This window comes from Denticeps clupeoides, chromosome 10 (genome assembly GCF_900700375.1).
Source record: "Denticeps clupeoides chromosome 10, fDenClu1.1, whole genome shotgun sequence".
In the NCBI taxonomy this organism is placed as follows: Eukaryota; Metazoa; Chordata; class Actinopteri; order Clupeiformes; family Denticipitidae; genus Denticeps; species Denticeps clupeoides.
Window position 1 is genome coordinate 14,333,095 of NC_041716.1, and position 16,172 is coordinate 14,349,266.

The 16,172-nt window shown below is 44.5% G+C and overlaps 3 protein-coding genes across 14 annotated transcripts in view; 2 read left to right on the forward strand and 1 right to left on the reverse strand.

Moving 5' to 3' along the window:
- The first annotated feature begins 115 nt into the window (after nt 1–115).
- LOC114797629 (60S ribosomal protein L22-like) lies at nt 116–2,027 on the forward strand. Its single transcript, XM_028992542.1, has 4 exons — nt 116–166; nt 585–692; nt 777–901; nt 1,847–2,027. The coding sequence occupies exons 1-4, from the start codon at nt 155–157 to the stop codon at nt 1,986–1,988; spliced, it is 387 nt and encodes a 128-aa protein (XP_028848375.1). The 5' UTR covers nt 116–154; the 3' UTR covers nt 1,989–2,027.
- Nucleotides 2,028–2,216: 189 nt separating this feature from the next.
- On the reverse strand, nt 2,217–8,385 carry rcc2 (regulator of chromosome condensation 2). 3 transcript variants are annotated; one of them, XM_028992540.1, is made up of 13 exons: nt 8,238–8,385; nt 6,966–7,183; nt 6,773–6,866; nt 6,482–6,625; nt 5,770–5,901; nt 5,598–5,686; nt 4,879–4,993; nt 4,611–4,777; nt 3,892–4,072; nt 3,671–3,776; nt 3,438–3,510; nt 3,274–3,351; nt 2,217–3,182 (listed from the first exon to the last, which is right to left on the reverse strand). In XM_028992540.1, exons 2-13 carry the CDS (start codon nt 7,167–7,169, stop codon nt 3,078–3,080), a joined length of 1,488 nt encoding a protein of 495 aa, XP_028848373.1. In that variant the 5' UTR covers nt 7,170–7,183; nt 8,238–8,385; the 3' UTR covers nt 2,217–3,077. The 3 variants fall into 3 exon arrangements, with proteins under 3 accessions (XP_028848373.1, XP_028848372.1, XP_028848374.1); XM_028992539.1 differs by having other exon boundaries at nt 8,242–8,374; XM_028992541.1 differs by lacking the exon at nt 8,238–8,385 and adding an exon at nt 7,860–8,060.
- Nucleotides 8,386–8,493: 108 nt separating this feature from the next.
- arhgef10lb (Rho guanine nucleotide exchange factor (GEF) 10-like b) overlaps nt 8,494–16,172 on the forward strand; it is a 32,567-nt gene continuing 24,888 nt past the window's right edge. For 2 of the 10 annotated variants that reach the window (XM_028992527.1, XM_028992537.1), the window contains exons 1-5: nt 12,590–12,761; nt 13,822–14,130; nt 14,282–14,309; nt 14,591–14,652; nt 15,633–15,701. In XM_028992527.1, coding sequence (XP_028848360.1) covers nt 12,677–12,761; nt 13,822–14,130; nt 14,282–14,309; nt 14,591–14,652; nt 15,633–15,701 — 553 coding nt within the window. In that variant the 5' untranslated portion in view covers nt 12,590–12,676. Of the gene's footprint in view, nt 9,374–9,424; nt 10,356–10,462; nt 10,483–12,088; nt 12,156–12,589; nt 12,762–13,821; nt 14,131–14,281; nt 14,310–14,590; nt 14,653–15,632; nt 15,702–16,172 lie in introns of those variants that run through there. The other 8 variants (XM_028992529.1, XM_028992530.1, XM_028992531.1 and 5 more) reach the window with 8 other exon arrangements.

A 16,172-nucleotide genomic window follows, 5' to 3' on the forward strand; every position in this document is an offset into this window, starting at 1 on the left:
TAGGTTTCACATAAAAAAGCAAAAAAAAAAAAAAAAGGTCAAAATTTCAACAAATATCGAATCCTCGATCTCATCGATGAACTCGGCGATCTGCCGCACAGCCTGGTGGCTTGGCGCATGCGCACCTGGGACTCTCCCTTTTCGGGGTTTCGCCATGGCTCCGGTGGTGCGTATGGCTCGTGTGGCTACTGTTTGGTTAAAAATTCCGGGGTTTTGGAGTTCGCGCATTATTGTGCCCCACTTGCGTTTGCTTATTAAGAATCAGCAGACTCGCCTGAAGCCTGCTCACCTGCCCCGTGTGAAGTTTAAAGAGCCTCTTGTGCTGAGGCCACGAAACTGAATAACTCGCCGCTATGTTGTTTAAAATCACAGTGTCCTTACACTCGATAAAAACGATAATGAATGTAATGATTTAAAGTTTCAATTTCTCCCCCGATGTATGAGGATCGGTTGAAATATGTGTGCTTCTAGCTTGACTTGTATTTGCGGAAAAATGACAATAAAAACTTGGAAGACGTTCATTTGCACGGAAATATGGAGAAGCGAAGGTGTGACCTAATCTAATTAGACCGTTTCAATTTCAGAAAATGCAGCGCGGCAAAGGAGGCAAGAAGAAGAAGAAGCAGATCCTGAAGTTCACCGTGGACTGCACGCATCCCGTGGAGGACGGCATCATGGACGCCAGCAACTTCGTAAGATGCGTCGACGTGCTTCCTTTAACTTTAATTTTTAATTTTTTTGGTTATTTTTGAGCCTGCTAATTTCACACCTTACAGGAGCAGTTCCTGCAGGAGCGCATCAAAGTCAACGGGAAGTCTGGGAATCTCGGCGGTGGCCTTGTGAGCATCGATCGGAACAAGAGCAAGATCACGGTGTCTTCCGAGGTGCCCTTATCCAAGAGGTATGCCAACCCGGGGATGGCATCAATAACCTCGTCCATTAATAATCAAGATCCATTTGGCATCAACGTAGAACCCTCTTCTGTAGTCCTGGGACTCTGGGGGATGTAGTCCTGGGCTGTACCATCCGTTCTGGCCATGACATGAAGTGGAAGTGATGGTGCAACACTGCAGCACAGCACACGGTGACACAACGAAATGTGTCCTCTGCTTTTAACCATCACCCTTGGTGATCAGCGGGCAGCCATGACAGGCACCCGGGGAGCAGTGTGTGGGGATTCGAACCAGCAACCTTCGGATTACGGGTCCATTTCCTTACCCGCTAGGCCACCACTGCCCCAATATTTACAAAGTCCAACAATCAGTGGCAGAACCCGGGATTGAACCACGGACATTTACATCTTCGGTCTGACACCCTCTCCGGAGCCATTTTGGCATGTGACCCCGTGGCAACAGTCGCATCCTCTGCTGTCACTACAGTGGGGACATGCTGATCGCAGCTGCCTTGGATCAACATGATCACTTTTTATGGCTGTCTGCTTTATTTCATGCAGTATTTGGCTGGATTATATGGCCCAAAACAGTGTTTAATGTGTTTTAAGCACAAAAGTTGATTGGAATGTCTATTATTGCATTGTCCCAATAAGATTGGGGGGAACTAGGATCATGTTATATATCGAAGACTTGTACCAGTGTAGGTGCTGATTTACTTACATTCTATATGTCATTCTAAAACATATAGTAACTTCACTTTGGATAATGCACAACAAAATCTGATTATATTTTAGGTTTTCCATAAAATTAATATAGTAATTAATTAAAAGTGACAAAAAAAAATGTTAAGTCTAAAATACTTGTTCGGTATACAGTAAAAAAAATAAAAAAATGTACAACTAAGAATTTTCATGTTACACTCTAATTTGTCACCTATTTTTGTTTAATTTCAGGTATCTTAAATATCTGACCAAGAAGTACTTGAAAAAGAACAACCTCAGGGACTGGCTCCGTGTTGTAGCAAACACCAAGGAAAGCTATGAGTTACGCTACTTCCAGATCAATCAGGATGAAGAGGAAGAGGAGGAGGATTAAACATTTCTTGTTCAATAAATTCTTTTATCATTTACGATTTTTCACTGGACCTTGTGTTCTCTGCTTTTTGTGATTTAACAAAATTGTACAAAGCAGGTTAGATTACAGCATTGCTAGAATTGTTCTAGGACGTATAATTCGTTCTTATAAAGGAAGCAGAAACATGTGATATATAGCCAGGTATCAAACCGTTTCTGGTCGGGTGAAATTAAACCACCACACCAAGCGTAACCAATTTACATGAATCTTTATTTAACATTTCAATGAAAAAGGACAAACAAACTGAAAAAAGGAATGCACATACAGACCCCAAGGACAACAAAATCAATACAATTTATGGAGGCTAACACGTAACAGCAACATTTGAATCGGATCCCTGCTTTTGATTGGTAAACATCAGGACATCTGCTGGTATTCCAACATTTGGACACTTCCTGCAACCTCAGAGCACTTAAAAAAAAAAAAAAAACTGAACCTACACAAAACACTGGCAGAGGGGGAACAGAACAGGTATCGCCTGATGGCACACACCCAACGCAAAATACTGCCACAGTTTACCTGAAGATAAAACGTCTTTGGGACAAAATAAAATGAAGATCTTTCAACACCCATACCCTCAAACACATCACTTAAAAAGGCACAGATACGGAGTGTTGGTTAGGAGTGATCCCAGCTGTAGCACCACGTTTATTTGCTGAGACATGAATCCGTTTGATCGGTTAACTTTCAGAGTGAAGATTAAATGGGGAACAACAAAAACAAACACAGTGATGGATCTCTGTTTTGGAATGTAGGAGTCAGGACCAAAGAATCCATTAATGATTTAAACCTAAGTGCTCAGAACAACTGGTGCTCCTGACTCAGCTTTACAACTTGTTACTGAACTTGGCCCTGGCAGGAGAGGGGTTAAATAATAATAATAATAAAAAAAAAAAAACTTATTGCAGCGCTTCTCAGATGCATTTTTTTCTGAATTGTTTCTGCTGATGTTCTGTTAACAGTGACCTGTTCCCAATCCAACATGACTGTCCAGGTGTCCTGGAGGCCAGATGTGGAACGCCAGCGTTGGAGGGTTCAGGGGGGCGGAGCTCAGAGTGTGCGTGGGTTGTACTCTGGCAGCTTTTTCAGTCTCTCTTTTTCCTGGTCCGTATCTTGACGGGCAATAATCAATGAGTGCGAGTAGCCCATCACCACCTACATAATACACAGACCATTTTAAAGCATGAAATGGCACATGATTAACTAAACCAAGCCTTTTTTGGTGGTCATTCTTTGTGATTCTAACCTGTTCAGAGTAAATCCCATCCAGAGTTTTCACCTCCTGAGCAGTGGTGGAAGATTTGGGCTTATTGTCTCCATATCCCTGAGAAATTCAGAGCAACAGTTATCTCTATGACGCACAACAATACTGTATATTCAGAAAACCACCACAAAAATCGGACAACCTACCAGCTCCCCAAACGTCGGAGAGGGACCCCAGCTTATGGTGCTGTCATCTGCTGCAATAATAATGCTGCTCTTCCTGCAGGAAAAAAAAAAAAAAAAGCACAGCTATGCAAAAATATTTCATTTTAAATGGCGCTCCAAGCAATTTTTCCAAATGAAATCTTGAACACATAAACCATGCAGCCCTGAAGCATCGATAGAACGATCAAATTAACCAGCCAGCCAGTGATGCTCACCCGCAGGCAAGGCTACGAATCTTCCAGCCACACAAATCCTGCACAGCTTTGGGGTACATGGTGGACTCACGAGATGTGTTTGTCACGCCCCAGAAAAACAGACCACCTGGAAAGAAGAAAATTTCAGGTTTTCCTTAAATACCGCTAATAAATTAATTAATCCTTCTGGTTTGTTGCCGTTTTGAACATTCAGTTAAAAAGTGAAAACCACAATCTCTTACCCATCTCACTCACTGCAAAGGAACACTGGTATCCACAGTAAATCTGAGATGCTCCGCGTCCCGGGAAGTCGAAGAGCTTGACCAGGCGTGGAACCATTTCATCTTTCTGCTCAGTATGGCCAAGTCGCCCATACCCGCCGAAACCCCAGGAAAACACTCGCTTCTGTGAGTCCAGCACCAGCTGTACACATTTTATATGAAAAAAATAAAAATAAATAATAAAATTACCAACTAAACAACCTGCAGCGTCCTTTGTTGTACTACTGTTGTTTCCATCCCCATAAACAGAATGTCATTTAAATAACTAGTTCATCGTTTGATTGGAGAAGTCTTTTCTTTGTGCAGTTTCCTCTGCGTAACCGTGTAAATTAGTGGCAAAGTCAAACACCACAGCACAGTCTGGCTGTAAGATAAATGTGAAAAGACATCATTATAACTTAAAGGAAGTGGTCTGTTGAATTTGATTAAGTTCAAAAGCAGTAATGAAACCATCTGCAGATCAATCACCCAACCCAAAAAGGTGAACTTGGAAGGATGACTGCAGCCACATCTTCATCCTCGATCCATCCAGGATTCAATGCAAATTAAAAGGCCATAAATCATGGAAAGTTGGTAGTTCCCCCAAAACTAATTGACATTTTAAGGTTTTCCAAAACCCTGTTTTGGTCTGTTCTCAAAGATGCCCCTGCACACATAAAGCAGGAGATGCATCCACTCACCGTGTGATTGGCACCGCAGGCTACATCGCGAGCTACGACGTTTGGAACCGGCAGAACCTGGCCGTCCTTGGTCCGCTCAATGAAAATGGCCACACGACGTGGGATGAGCTCGCAGTCAAACTCAATGCGCTGAGCACGAGCGATGAACTTCCCATCAGAATTGTGCCCTGGTCCAGAAAGGGATCATGTTCATTAGTTTTCATCATTTTGACTTCTGGAGCTTGTTGATTTGACTCAAGTCAGCGCTTGAAGACAAGTTATTCCGTACCCAGCTGACCATACTCAGGGCAGCCGAATGAGTACAGGTTGCCTTTACAGTCCACCACCATGCTGAATTCAGCTCCGCAGGACACTTTAACCAGTGGCTGTCCATTGTACTGAATCTGAAAACGTGCAAAGAAAACACAAGGAGGTTAACAAGGAGCACAAACGAACACTGAAGCAAAACAATTAAAGAAAAAAAAGTATTCTATTGATTTTGCTGCTCGTATCTTGTCACAGCACAGTGTGGATGGTACAATACAAAACTCCCACGTGTGGGACTAATACAGGATTCTTAATTTCTTTGAAATGTTTGTACCAGATCAGGTCCATCTCACAGACAACAGATCATTTTACTTCACTTTGTGCAAGGTACCCAAAGGGGATCCATATTCAGTTCACCGCTTTTCTCCTGCTTAGTAATCAAAAGGCATTCATGTCTGTCGCCACTAATTAAACATGCATATGAAAGCAACTTAAACGAACAAAGTCTTGTCTCTGGAATATCTGACTGAAGCCTGAACATGAATTTTAGTCAAATAAAACCTCCGAAATTTTTACCCCTCGTTTGCCTGGTTACACATTAGTTTGGTTATACAAAATACATTCTCTCACCGCCACGCCCACGGGTCAGTGATAGCAGACGGTGAAACGCTAGGCACAAGAAACAGGCGACTAAAGCACCAAACCGCTGTGTCAGCGGCAGTTGTGTCGTGGAAGTAATACCGTGGCAGGACTGAGGACTGCATCTGTCTGGTTACCCTGGCCGAGCTGGCCCAGTTTGTTCTCCCCGAACGAGTAGACCGTACCGTTTTCTGGGGAGGGGAAAACAGCGTAAGCGTGCAGCAGCAGCAGCAAAGATGCGGAGCACAGTAAAGATGGGATGCTGGTCACGTACCGGTCAGTGCGAGTGTATGGTTGCGGCCACAGGCAGCAGACACCACCACCTCCTCAACAAGGGCCTCCACAAGCTTAGGTGCCTCCAGGCGCTTGGTATCACCATGTCCCAGCTGCCCCTTCTCATTACGACCTTAAAACGTAAGAAGAAAAATAAACATTTTAAAAGCCTCATTATGCCTCAACAGAACAATACATGTTCTTAAGCCAACAGGCCGCTTGTTTATGGAATGGAAGAACCGGTAGAGGGTAGAGATATTAATTCCCAATAACATCAGGTACCAATTTGGAAAGAAAAAGATAAGATTAAAAAAAGTTAATACAATAAACATCAGTAAAATATAGGCAACACTATACAAATCACATATACAGTGTGCTCATTCATAGTTTTGATGCCTTCAGTGAGAATCTACCAATGTAAATGGTCATGAAAATAAAGAAAACACATTGAATGAGGTGTGTCCAAACTTTCGGCCTGTACTGTGCCACACAATATATAAATATATATACAAAACCTTGGCAGCATACAATATGTTATGCACAGGTCACACTACGATACCTCTAGAAAATATATCCTAATGTTGGTGTCTAATGTAATCAACGCTGTTCCAGGTTAAAGCTTTAATGCTGTTGTGGTAAATGCAGTAAAAAGCCCGTTTTTTTGTGCCCGTGTCAGAGTGTACGTAATCGGGTGAGGTGTGGAAGGGACGCACCCCAGCTCCAGAGTTTGCCTTCTGTCGTGATGATCAGGCTGTGGGCGGCACAGGGGCCCGAAACGACGCAGCTCACCTGCACGTCGCTCAGGCAGCCGTAGCGATGCGGCCCCCACAGGTTCTGGCCCAGGTTCCTGTAAGCCGCTGTCATGGAAACAATCCATAAAATTCTATAGCTTTCGTACAGGAAGGCCTCGCGCCGCGCACGAAGCACAGGCACCATTACGACAGTCGCGGCACAAGTCAGTTTCGATGGACTGGCACGGCCTCCCATGGCTGACGGGTACCAACCTTGCTGCTTCGGCACCTCTTTTCTCCCAATCAGGTCCCAGTTGGTGGCCCCAAAAATTAACAGCTGCCCTTTGACTTTGGGAAGTTCAAGTTTCTGAGGGAAGAAAAGGAAAAAAAAGCCAAGAGGAGCGTTATGGAAACGCCTGGACCAAAACGCAAGCTGCCCAGCACCGCGCGTCCCGGAAACACTCACGATCTTCTCCTTGACGTCGTCCGCCACGGTGACAGGCTGGAGACCCGCCTTGGAGGCCGGCTTGCCGGGCTTCTTGGTGTTCTCCTGCTCGAAGTCATCGAACTCGTCATCGCTGCTGAAGTCCTGGTCCTTCTTTCTGCCGCCGCCGCGCTTTCGCTTCATGCCACCATTGCCTGATACTTCAGTCACCTTCTTGCGGGGCATTGTGGGTAAGGCGTCTGAGGGAGTGAAACAGTCGAAGAAGAAAGAAACAAAAAAAAAAGAAAAAAAAAAAGATAATTCTGTTAAAGGGACGGTTTGGTAGGCATATTAAATTTTGAGTCTTTGTTACAGACTGCTCCTTTAAGACTATGATTCGTATGCGACAAAAAAAAAAAAAAAAAAAAAACATCGTATCTGCCACCTCCTCCACAAAAATCATTTTGATGGCGTGTTTTTCTTTGGTAGAAAAAAAAAAAAAAAAAGGTCGTGAAAACTTTTTCGGACTTTTTCGTTGCGGAGTCACTGGTCACCTGGTCAGATTTCGCCCCCAACTTCCCCAAATCTCCTTTAAAGTCCCGAGCTGTCGGTCGCGACGTGCGGTCTTTACTCCGAATCTACGCGCCGACACCGTCGCGTCTTTGTTCGCCGCCGCTCCGCAAAATTCATCCTCCGACATTTACATAAATCCCGCAGGAAAAAAAATAAAAAAACCGCAGACAGCGTCGCCGAGCCGCTACACGTCCGACGCGCCGAGCCGAGTTCGAATACAACCCGCGACCGAAAAAGAATAAAAAGCCGCGGCGAGCGGCGTCGCCTCGCGGTTTGTGTGCGAGCGCCGCGCTAATCTGCTACCAGGCGCCGCCGCGGCGAGAGGCAGTCGGGCCTGGACACTCGGAACAAAGACGCACGAACCTCGTCACTCAAAAAGCACAATGAAAAACGTAAAAACTTTTCCCCTCCGCTGCTCCGCCGCGGTGGGTTCGAGGAGACGCGCGTCCGCCTGAAAGGAAGCCGCGATCGGCACTTAAATCCGCAGAGGAAAAAAAAAACGCGTTTCCTGGTTCGGATGTTCCTCCCGTCGCTGTCCGTCTTCCTCCTCTTTTTTTTGATTGATTTTGAACAAAAGAGTCTGCAGCGTCCGCCGTCAAACCACGTGGGTGCTGCCTTAACATTCATCAAATTACAGTCGGGCCGGAAAGCCCCCGAAATCACAACGTAATAAACGAAACAATAATTATTATTATTATTAAAATAATCACAACAGTCCAAATAGCGAAATTAAAAGCTCACCCACGTCGGGCCCTTTCCTGGATTATAATGGTGGTGCCCGGAGGAGGGAGGGCTATATGGCGCCTCCCCCTCCCCCTCTTCTTCTTCTTCCTCCCCCCCCCTCCTCCTCCTCCTTTTCTGTTAAAATGTAAATATGCGCGGAGATGTGTCATAACCTGCCTACAAAACAGAAACACATGGGGGACCCGGGGGTGGGGAGGGAGGCGGACGCGGGGAGGAACGGCTCCTCTGGGCGGATTCCACAGCGCCCCCTTCCGGCCAGGAGGACGCGGCGATAAAGCAGGGCGTTAAAAACGTGGCCGTCCGCTCTGACAGTCGGGGTCCGAACAGCGTCGACTTCGTGTACGTGCGACAGTCCTGCGTAATTTGGTCCGAATGGTCGCGTCAGTGCGTCGGCGTGTCACCTGTAACTTATTTCCACTTTTTAAAATATATTTTGCCTCGCTTGTAAACAGGTACACAAAGATAAGTTGCGTTGTGCATGCTATTGAAAATGAGGCAAAATAGCTTTATAGTAAAAACAGGGGCTGTGCTGTTTTATAAGTTTACCAGGGCACCTTTAATTCACCTTAAATACGAACGGCAGTAAAGTGTTCAACAATTATTTGCATTCTTTTTATGTGACACCTTTCACAATTTAATTCCACTTTATTAACGGAATACTGAAATGGTAAGTTTGCAAAATGGAACCATGTACTGGCTTCTTTTATTTTCAGATGGTCCTGCACACCCTTCGATTTTATGGAAAACTTTCCCCCCTTTCCTGACTCAGCCTTCCTGTCTTGAAAGCCAGATCCCAGGATTTCCCCTCCTGTGATTGGTGGAGGCTCCGCCCGCTCTGCCTGGGACTGGCTGGCAGCCGTGTGCATTTGCATGCTGGGGTCCGCTCTGCCTGTTCTGCTGCAGGCAAGACCAGGAGAGGCAGAGAGAGGGAGCCAGGGAGGGAGTCGACTGCTCCCCGCCGGCCTTGTGGGAAGGCAAACAGCCATCGAGCAGCAGGTCTCCCTCTGTGTGTGTGTGTGTGTGTGCGTGTGTATGCGTGCTAAGGGAGGGGTCGAGTCCTCGGACTGTACTGCGCAATGATGGGACTTGTACTTCAAACACCCTTTTCTCCACCACAGGTCCTCCGGATTTAAGTAAGTAAGCTTCTCCACTACTTGGCTTTCAGGGAGCAGAGGGGGGCGAGAGCCCCATTGTCTGTGGTCTGTTTCAGCCTCCACCTCCATCACGCTGCACCACACCGGACCCCACCGTGTGAGGGCGTGGAGGGGCCGCAGGGGCATGGACGGAGCTGTTGCTCAATGTTGTTTCATTTTTCTGCCGTTAGTCAGAACACCGCCTGCTAAGGCGGACCGGGGGCCGGGAGACACCGCTGGGCTGCCGGCTCGGGGAGGGTCACCTGATTAACCCCCCTCCCCGATCTTGACCTTCAGGTTGCATGACTGGCTGAAGGGGGACACGCAGTGCATCTCAGTTATGTTTATACCTAAAACAGGGATGTGGCTATTAATGTGACAGATTATTAAAAAAAAAATGCCGGACTGATTATATAATTACTCAGTGTGACTGTGTTGGTCCAAAGCAGGTGACACAGGTCAGTATGATAAAAGTGCGGGCTAATGCGTGTGAATGGGCGTTCGGCGTGGTCCAGGCGACGCTTATGTTAATTATTAGTAATAGTTGGCCGAAATTGCCACATCAACACCGTTCGGCCCGTTTCTGATCTCATGACCACTCTCAAGTCAGCCGTGTTTCCATGTGTCTCCGCCGGTCCTAACAATCCCACCGCTGTTTCCCTCTTCATGCTATTGTCTATTCACCAGCCTGCCCTCCACTCTGCCCACCGTAGCCAGTGAGAGGCCGGGGTCTCGTGAATAATTCATGCGCGCTGACCTCCAGCAGAGAGCAGCGAGGGGCTGACGTCCAGACGTCTGTTCAGAGAAGCCGGGTTGCCAGAACTGACACTCACTGTTGGGGGGTAGTGGGGGAACCGGTAGTGGTACACAGTACAGTAATCTGGGAGGGACTGCCACGACGTTTTAACTCCGTCCTGCTCGGTTGCTCAACGCTGCGCAGGAGGACTCCGGCAGGGGACGTGTCTGATCCTGCTGAACTGTGGTGAGGAATTCCTCCACCTATCACAGCGCAGCGGCTGACACAGCAGCCTGCCTCTGCATTGTTACTAAGCAACCTTGCTATCTTCCGCGGCCACATTCTCTTCCGTACGTGAAGGTGAAAGGAGTGGGTATGTTCTGTTGTTTAATGTATTGAACCGCTTGCCGAAGTGGGCGTTGTCCTGGGGCTAAGAGGTTATGCCGTGAATTCCCCTTTTGTCTTATGATGATAATAATGTTTTACAAACCTTGTTTACCAAGACGAACCTTTATCGACGAATGGTGTGGACCGCTCAGTAACAACTACAAAAGCTTTGCCTGGTTTCATGTCTGCTTTGTAATTCAGATGCAAACACGCCCAGATTTTCTTTCTAGACCTCGATGGCGTCTAGTTTAGTAACTTGTTGCAGATAGAATTGTCTGTATTATTCGTATTCGCTAAGATTGCTTTGAGGAAGCGGAGATAAAGGTTCTTTAGAATCATTACCTACAGTATCTCTCAAAAATGACATTTTTGTAAAGATTTTATTATGTTTTTTCTTGGGACAACACTGAAGACACGACACTTTGATACAGTGTAATGTAGTCCATGTGTAGCTTAAATAAACACATCCATTAATAACTAAACAGCTGGCAACAAATGTGAGGACACCCCTTAAGTTAAAATGTCCCAAATTTGTCCAAATAGCCATTTTGTGTTATACTTGGTGCTGTCATTTTCACACGCTGTCATACTGGTTACTGTAGTTCAACATGGTGCCTGGTGGCAAAGAACCTTCTGAGGAGCTGAAAAATATAGAGATGGCCCAGGCTATAAGAAGACTGCCGACAGCCTGGGACCGTACAGCGGTTACGGGACAAGTTCCGTTCGGAACGGGCCTCGCCGTGGGCGACTAGAGAAGTGGTCCAGAGGTTGCGTTTTGAAAATAGCCGTATTAGTGCTGCCAGCATTGATGCGGAGGTTGCCTGTCGGTCATCAGAACATACGGTGCAGTCGTCCCAGAAGGAAGTGTGGAACCATGTGGTCTAATGACACCAAGATCTACATGCCACGCGTGTGTGGCGGCAACCAGGCGAGGAGAAGAAGAAGTGTACCTTGCCTACAGTCAAGCATGGCGTGGGAGTGCCATGGTTTGGGGCTGCATGACTGCTGTCAGCACTGGCGAGCTGCATTTCATTGAGGGAAGCATGAATGGCAACATGTCCTGTGACATGCTGAAGCAGAAACCGGGACACAGGGCAGTATTCCTCCAAGACGATCACTGAGCATGTCTCCAGGCTTCAACATCTGTGGGGCATCTGCAAACACAAGATCTCCAACATCCACCAGCTCTGTGATGTCCACATGAAGACGTGGAAGAGGATTCCAGTGGCAACCTGCGAAGCTCTAATGAACTCCATCCCCAGGAGAGTTGAGGCAGTGCTGGGACATAATGATGGCCATACAAAATACTGACACTTTGGGCACAATTTGGACATTTCCACTTACTTATGATGTGAGTGGTTTAGACATTAATGGTTGTGTGTTTTTAGTTATTGTGGGGGAACTGCAAATGTTCGCTACTATACAAGCTGTGATCAGACTACTTAACATTCTATCAAGGTCCCAAGGAAAGATATAATAAAATATTTACAAAAATGTGAGGGGTGTACTTTAATGTCAGTGGATGTTGGTGGTGGTGATTTTTGATTTTAATGAGCCTACATTTCAGCAGCTTGTCATTGTTTCTTATCCAGCCAGACCGATGTGACAATTACTGAGATCCAATGGCCTCCCTGCAGTCTCCCACCCTTCCAATTTCAGGTGAGAGCTCTTACGTTTCACTTTTCTGTCACTATGACCTTTTCTGGATAAATAATACTCCATTATAATTCAGATGAATGGGAATAAATGCACGAATCAGGTTGTATTAAGGCATATGCATTTTGCATTTGTCTTTGAGTAATTGTGGCATAAAGTGTGACTACATTGCTCAGTGTGGGTATAGGCTATAGACACATCATTTTATTTAGTAACAGTATGGGAGTAAATGCTGAGTACAGAGACTGGACTCCCTGTTACAGCGTTATAATGAAGAAACCTGCGACCTGCACCATAATCTGTTGAACGCTGCGGCTTCTGCCGAGCTGCTGCCTAAACGTAAATGTCCACTGCTGAGCATGTGCTGCAGTTTGAAAATCTAATCTCTAGGTAAGAACTGTGCTGGACGACTGACCATATGTTGTGTCGTAAGGAGTTTTACGCAGCACCATATGCCAGACGCTTCTCCCACCGCTAACACACGGAACGCCAGTGCGGTTCGTGTGGAATAATTCCGGACAATAATGACACCGACAAGGATTCACCCGAAAAAATCGGACATCTTTTCCATTTTTTGTTTGCTTGAGACTAAAGAGAACAACAAGCCAGGTAACAGTGCCAGCTTGTTAGATCCTTTGATGCCTAGTGACCTTAGACCCTTCAGCAGCAACAGGTCTGGGTCAGTAGTTATGTTTTTATGCTGTTTTGCACGTTTGGAAATCGATAAGGTGCTGCTTGCTTGGTTTTATGTAGGGAAACATTTACCCAGATCGAGTATTCCGAGCCAAGTTCTTTTCAAAGGCCATCTGGTCACATGCTGGCAGTCATAATCCTGGTTCTCACCTGTTCCTTTTGCCACTGTGTTGACTATGACTGTTTGGAACAATGCTGGAGTCTGAGGTCTGAGGTAAATATGGGAATTAGGTTTAATGATGCACTAGAGATTCTTATGTCTTATTATTATGTCTTATGTCCAATATGTTTAAATTAAAGATTAGTTTAAAATAAATACACATTTTTTGCCAATATTTAGAAAAAATGCTCATGCCTTTAGCTTTTTTCGAATAAAGATTTTAATTTATGTATATTTCAGCAAATTCTTTGTTGCCTTCTTTGAACCCATATGCTATGGGCACTATATTTGTATACCGAGGAATAGAAACTATTTGCCCTTTTTGTTGATGTCTAATTATTTTAGAACATGAATTTTAATGTTTTTTTTTTTTTTTTATGAACAGTTTAAAATGGGAGGATCCCACATAACACATGCTGCCTTCTATTGTGGATGATTTAAACCTGCACCCATAAATATTGCACATATGTGACAAATTGTGATTTTTTTTTTTTTTTTGTCTATTCATTTATGATCCAAATGATTGCACTATTGACTGTGATTAGGCATTTTAGTGAACTGCATTGTGAATTATTTATATTGCTTATTATTATAGATACATTTCTTATTATTTAATAATTTTCGAAATAACCTCATGTTTACTGAGTTTTGGTCTACATTGTAAAATAGTCAGTCTTCATGCAACAGCATGTCATGTGACATCACATCCATAAGCATTGTAATGAGGTGGGATGATCATTTTCAGGAAATAAGATTTCCTCTAGGCCAATCACACGGAAGTTGTCCTTCTGACTATCATCTGTTTCTTTTTTCCAGACGGAATGCCATCCAGACCACCTCAAACTAAAGAGCTGCAGCAGGAGGATGAGGAAGATGAAGAAGAAGGACAAAAGTTTGAGTTTGATGAGAGTGAAGAGGAGCAGGACACTGCAAAGACAGGAGTTGATGTAATACTAGAATCCTCACTCTCAGCAGAAAGTGGACTCCCTGAATGCCAGAGGGAAGACATGGACTCAGCTGTGGAGACAAGCGCGATTTATTCTCAATCTGGCCACAGTAATGGCAACATTCCCGTCAACCAGGCAAACCAAACCTGTTCAGCATCTCCCCATGAAAGCAGCATTGGTGAGCCAAACATGATCCCACCAATATCAAACTTTCAAAAGAGAATGAGGGATGAACATGTATGACCCCTCAGATATTATTTTATGTTGTGGTAACGTTATGTTTTCAGAGATGGAGGAAACATTAAAATGACCTGTTTTCCCCCCCTCAGATTTGGTGGTGCGGAAGTCCCCAGATGGGTAGGGCTTTTTTTCCTATTAGTATGTGATGTGCTTTGTGTAACTGATGATGAGACTGATTATTGAAATTCTGCTAGATGATTCACAGGGAAATGTGACTATGTAAGGCCCATTGTTCTTTACTTCACATGTGGTCTTTGTTTACCAAGTTGGTAATGGGACTGGCTTAAGAGGTCAGAGTGCTAAAATGTACAATCCCATAAACACTGTCCATCCTTTGATGAGGTCACCACCCATTGTTTCATTGTAGCTGATCCTCGTTTCATTTGTCACTAATTCAGCAGCTCTGTTTCTGTGGAACCTGAAGTGTCTGAGCACTCCTGGGAAAGAAGTATTTATGAAGGTATTTTTTTTTCATATCTACACCTTGCTGGGAATCTGTGTATATTTCCCCATTATTAACAAAAGGAAAAGTCTCTAAGAAAGGTAATGATGATATTTTGATATATGCATCCTATCAGTTATTAAAATAATACATAGAAAAAATGAGCAGCAAAGCTCATAATTATTTTGCAATTGAAGTGAATGACTTTATTCATGCAATTTAATTTAGTCTTTGTCACTGTGACGTTGGTGACAATTTGGATGTTCAGCAGTAGTTTTACAAAAAAGTTTAATACATCTAGAAGTTCATACTTTTGCTGAGATAAGTGTGCAACCAACTTGTTTCCATGTTTTGTGCCATGTGACCATATTCTGTGCGCTCCTAGGATCACATGACCTGGTCAAGGGTTACTACAGCTCTGTCATAAAAAAAGATGTCTGCAGCGTAGCGCTGCCAGGTCTGTGGTGCTCTGTCTCTTTATGATCACTCCACCCCAGATGATTTTGCAGGAGGGAATCTCACTCATATTGTCACAGCATGTGGCCATTTCCTATCTAATCATTTAGGGAAAATCTGCATGGTAAACATTCACATGGACTAATCAAACTCTTAGACCAGTATGACCTCACTGAGAGGACATGCAGGCACACCCCATTGTGTGTGTGTGTGTGTGTGTGTGTGTGTGTGTGAGAGAGAGAGGGGGAGTGAAAAAGATTTCTTCATGTAAACACCTACAAACCTTTACAGTTACACTCTCTGTGGTCTTCAGATGGATGTGTGGAATAATGCTGGTTGTACTGGTCATATATGAAAATCTGTTTATCGATTTGGAAGAAGATGCAATATCATAAAAAAAAATCACCACTCGCAGATTCACCAAAAATATCCAAATGATCCAAACTCATTTAGATCTTGAAGTTCTGTTACCTTTTTAGGATGCCTTTTTTTCAGCATGTGTGTTTGTATGTGTGATCTGTGTGTGTGGTGTGTGTGTTCAGCTCACACACCGATTCGGTCCCAGGAGTGGTTCAGTGTGGTTTCAGAACTTACTCTGCGGCTGCATAAAGGTACATATTTCCCCAGATGTAGCTGAGATTAGTCTGTGTGTTGTGTAATCCCCTCTGACTTCACCAGTTTGGGTCCAGTTCTTAGAACAGTAAAATTATTCGTTACAAATATGGGGGGAAAAATTCCAAATATGTTCCTTCATGCATTAGTTAGCACCATAGTGGCACGGTTTTATAATCAACATATTTTATGATGTGCCACTGGTTTTTATTTTCTCATTCATTTTTCTGGTGATGTCAGGGCGACAGCTAGCAATTTACCCAGGATTTTTAGATTTTTTTTTTTTTTTTTTTTTTTTTTTTTGCATTTCCCTTATTCCCAGCATTCTTCTCAGAGTTCCTGTCCCTGTTGTCATTTTGTTTTGCCTGAGCTGTGATAACAGTGATAGTGATAACAGCCCCTCCCACGGCCACCCAGTGGTACAGACACTGTGACCTTCACCGTGACCCTAGTGCCTGCAGTTTGATCAA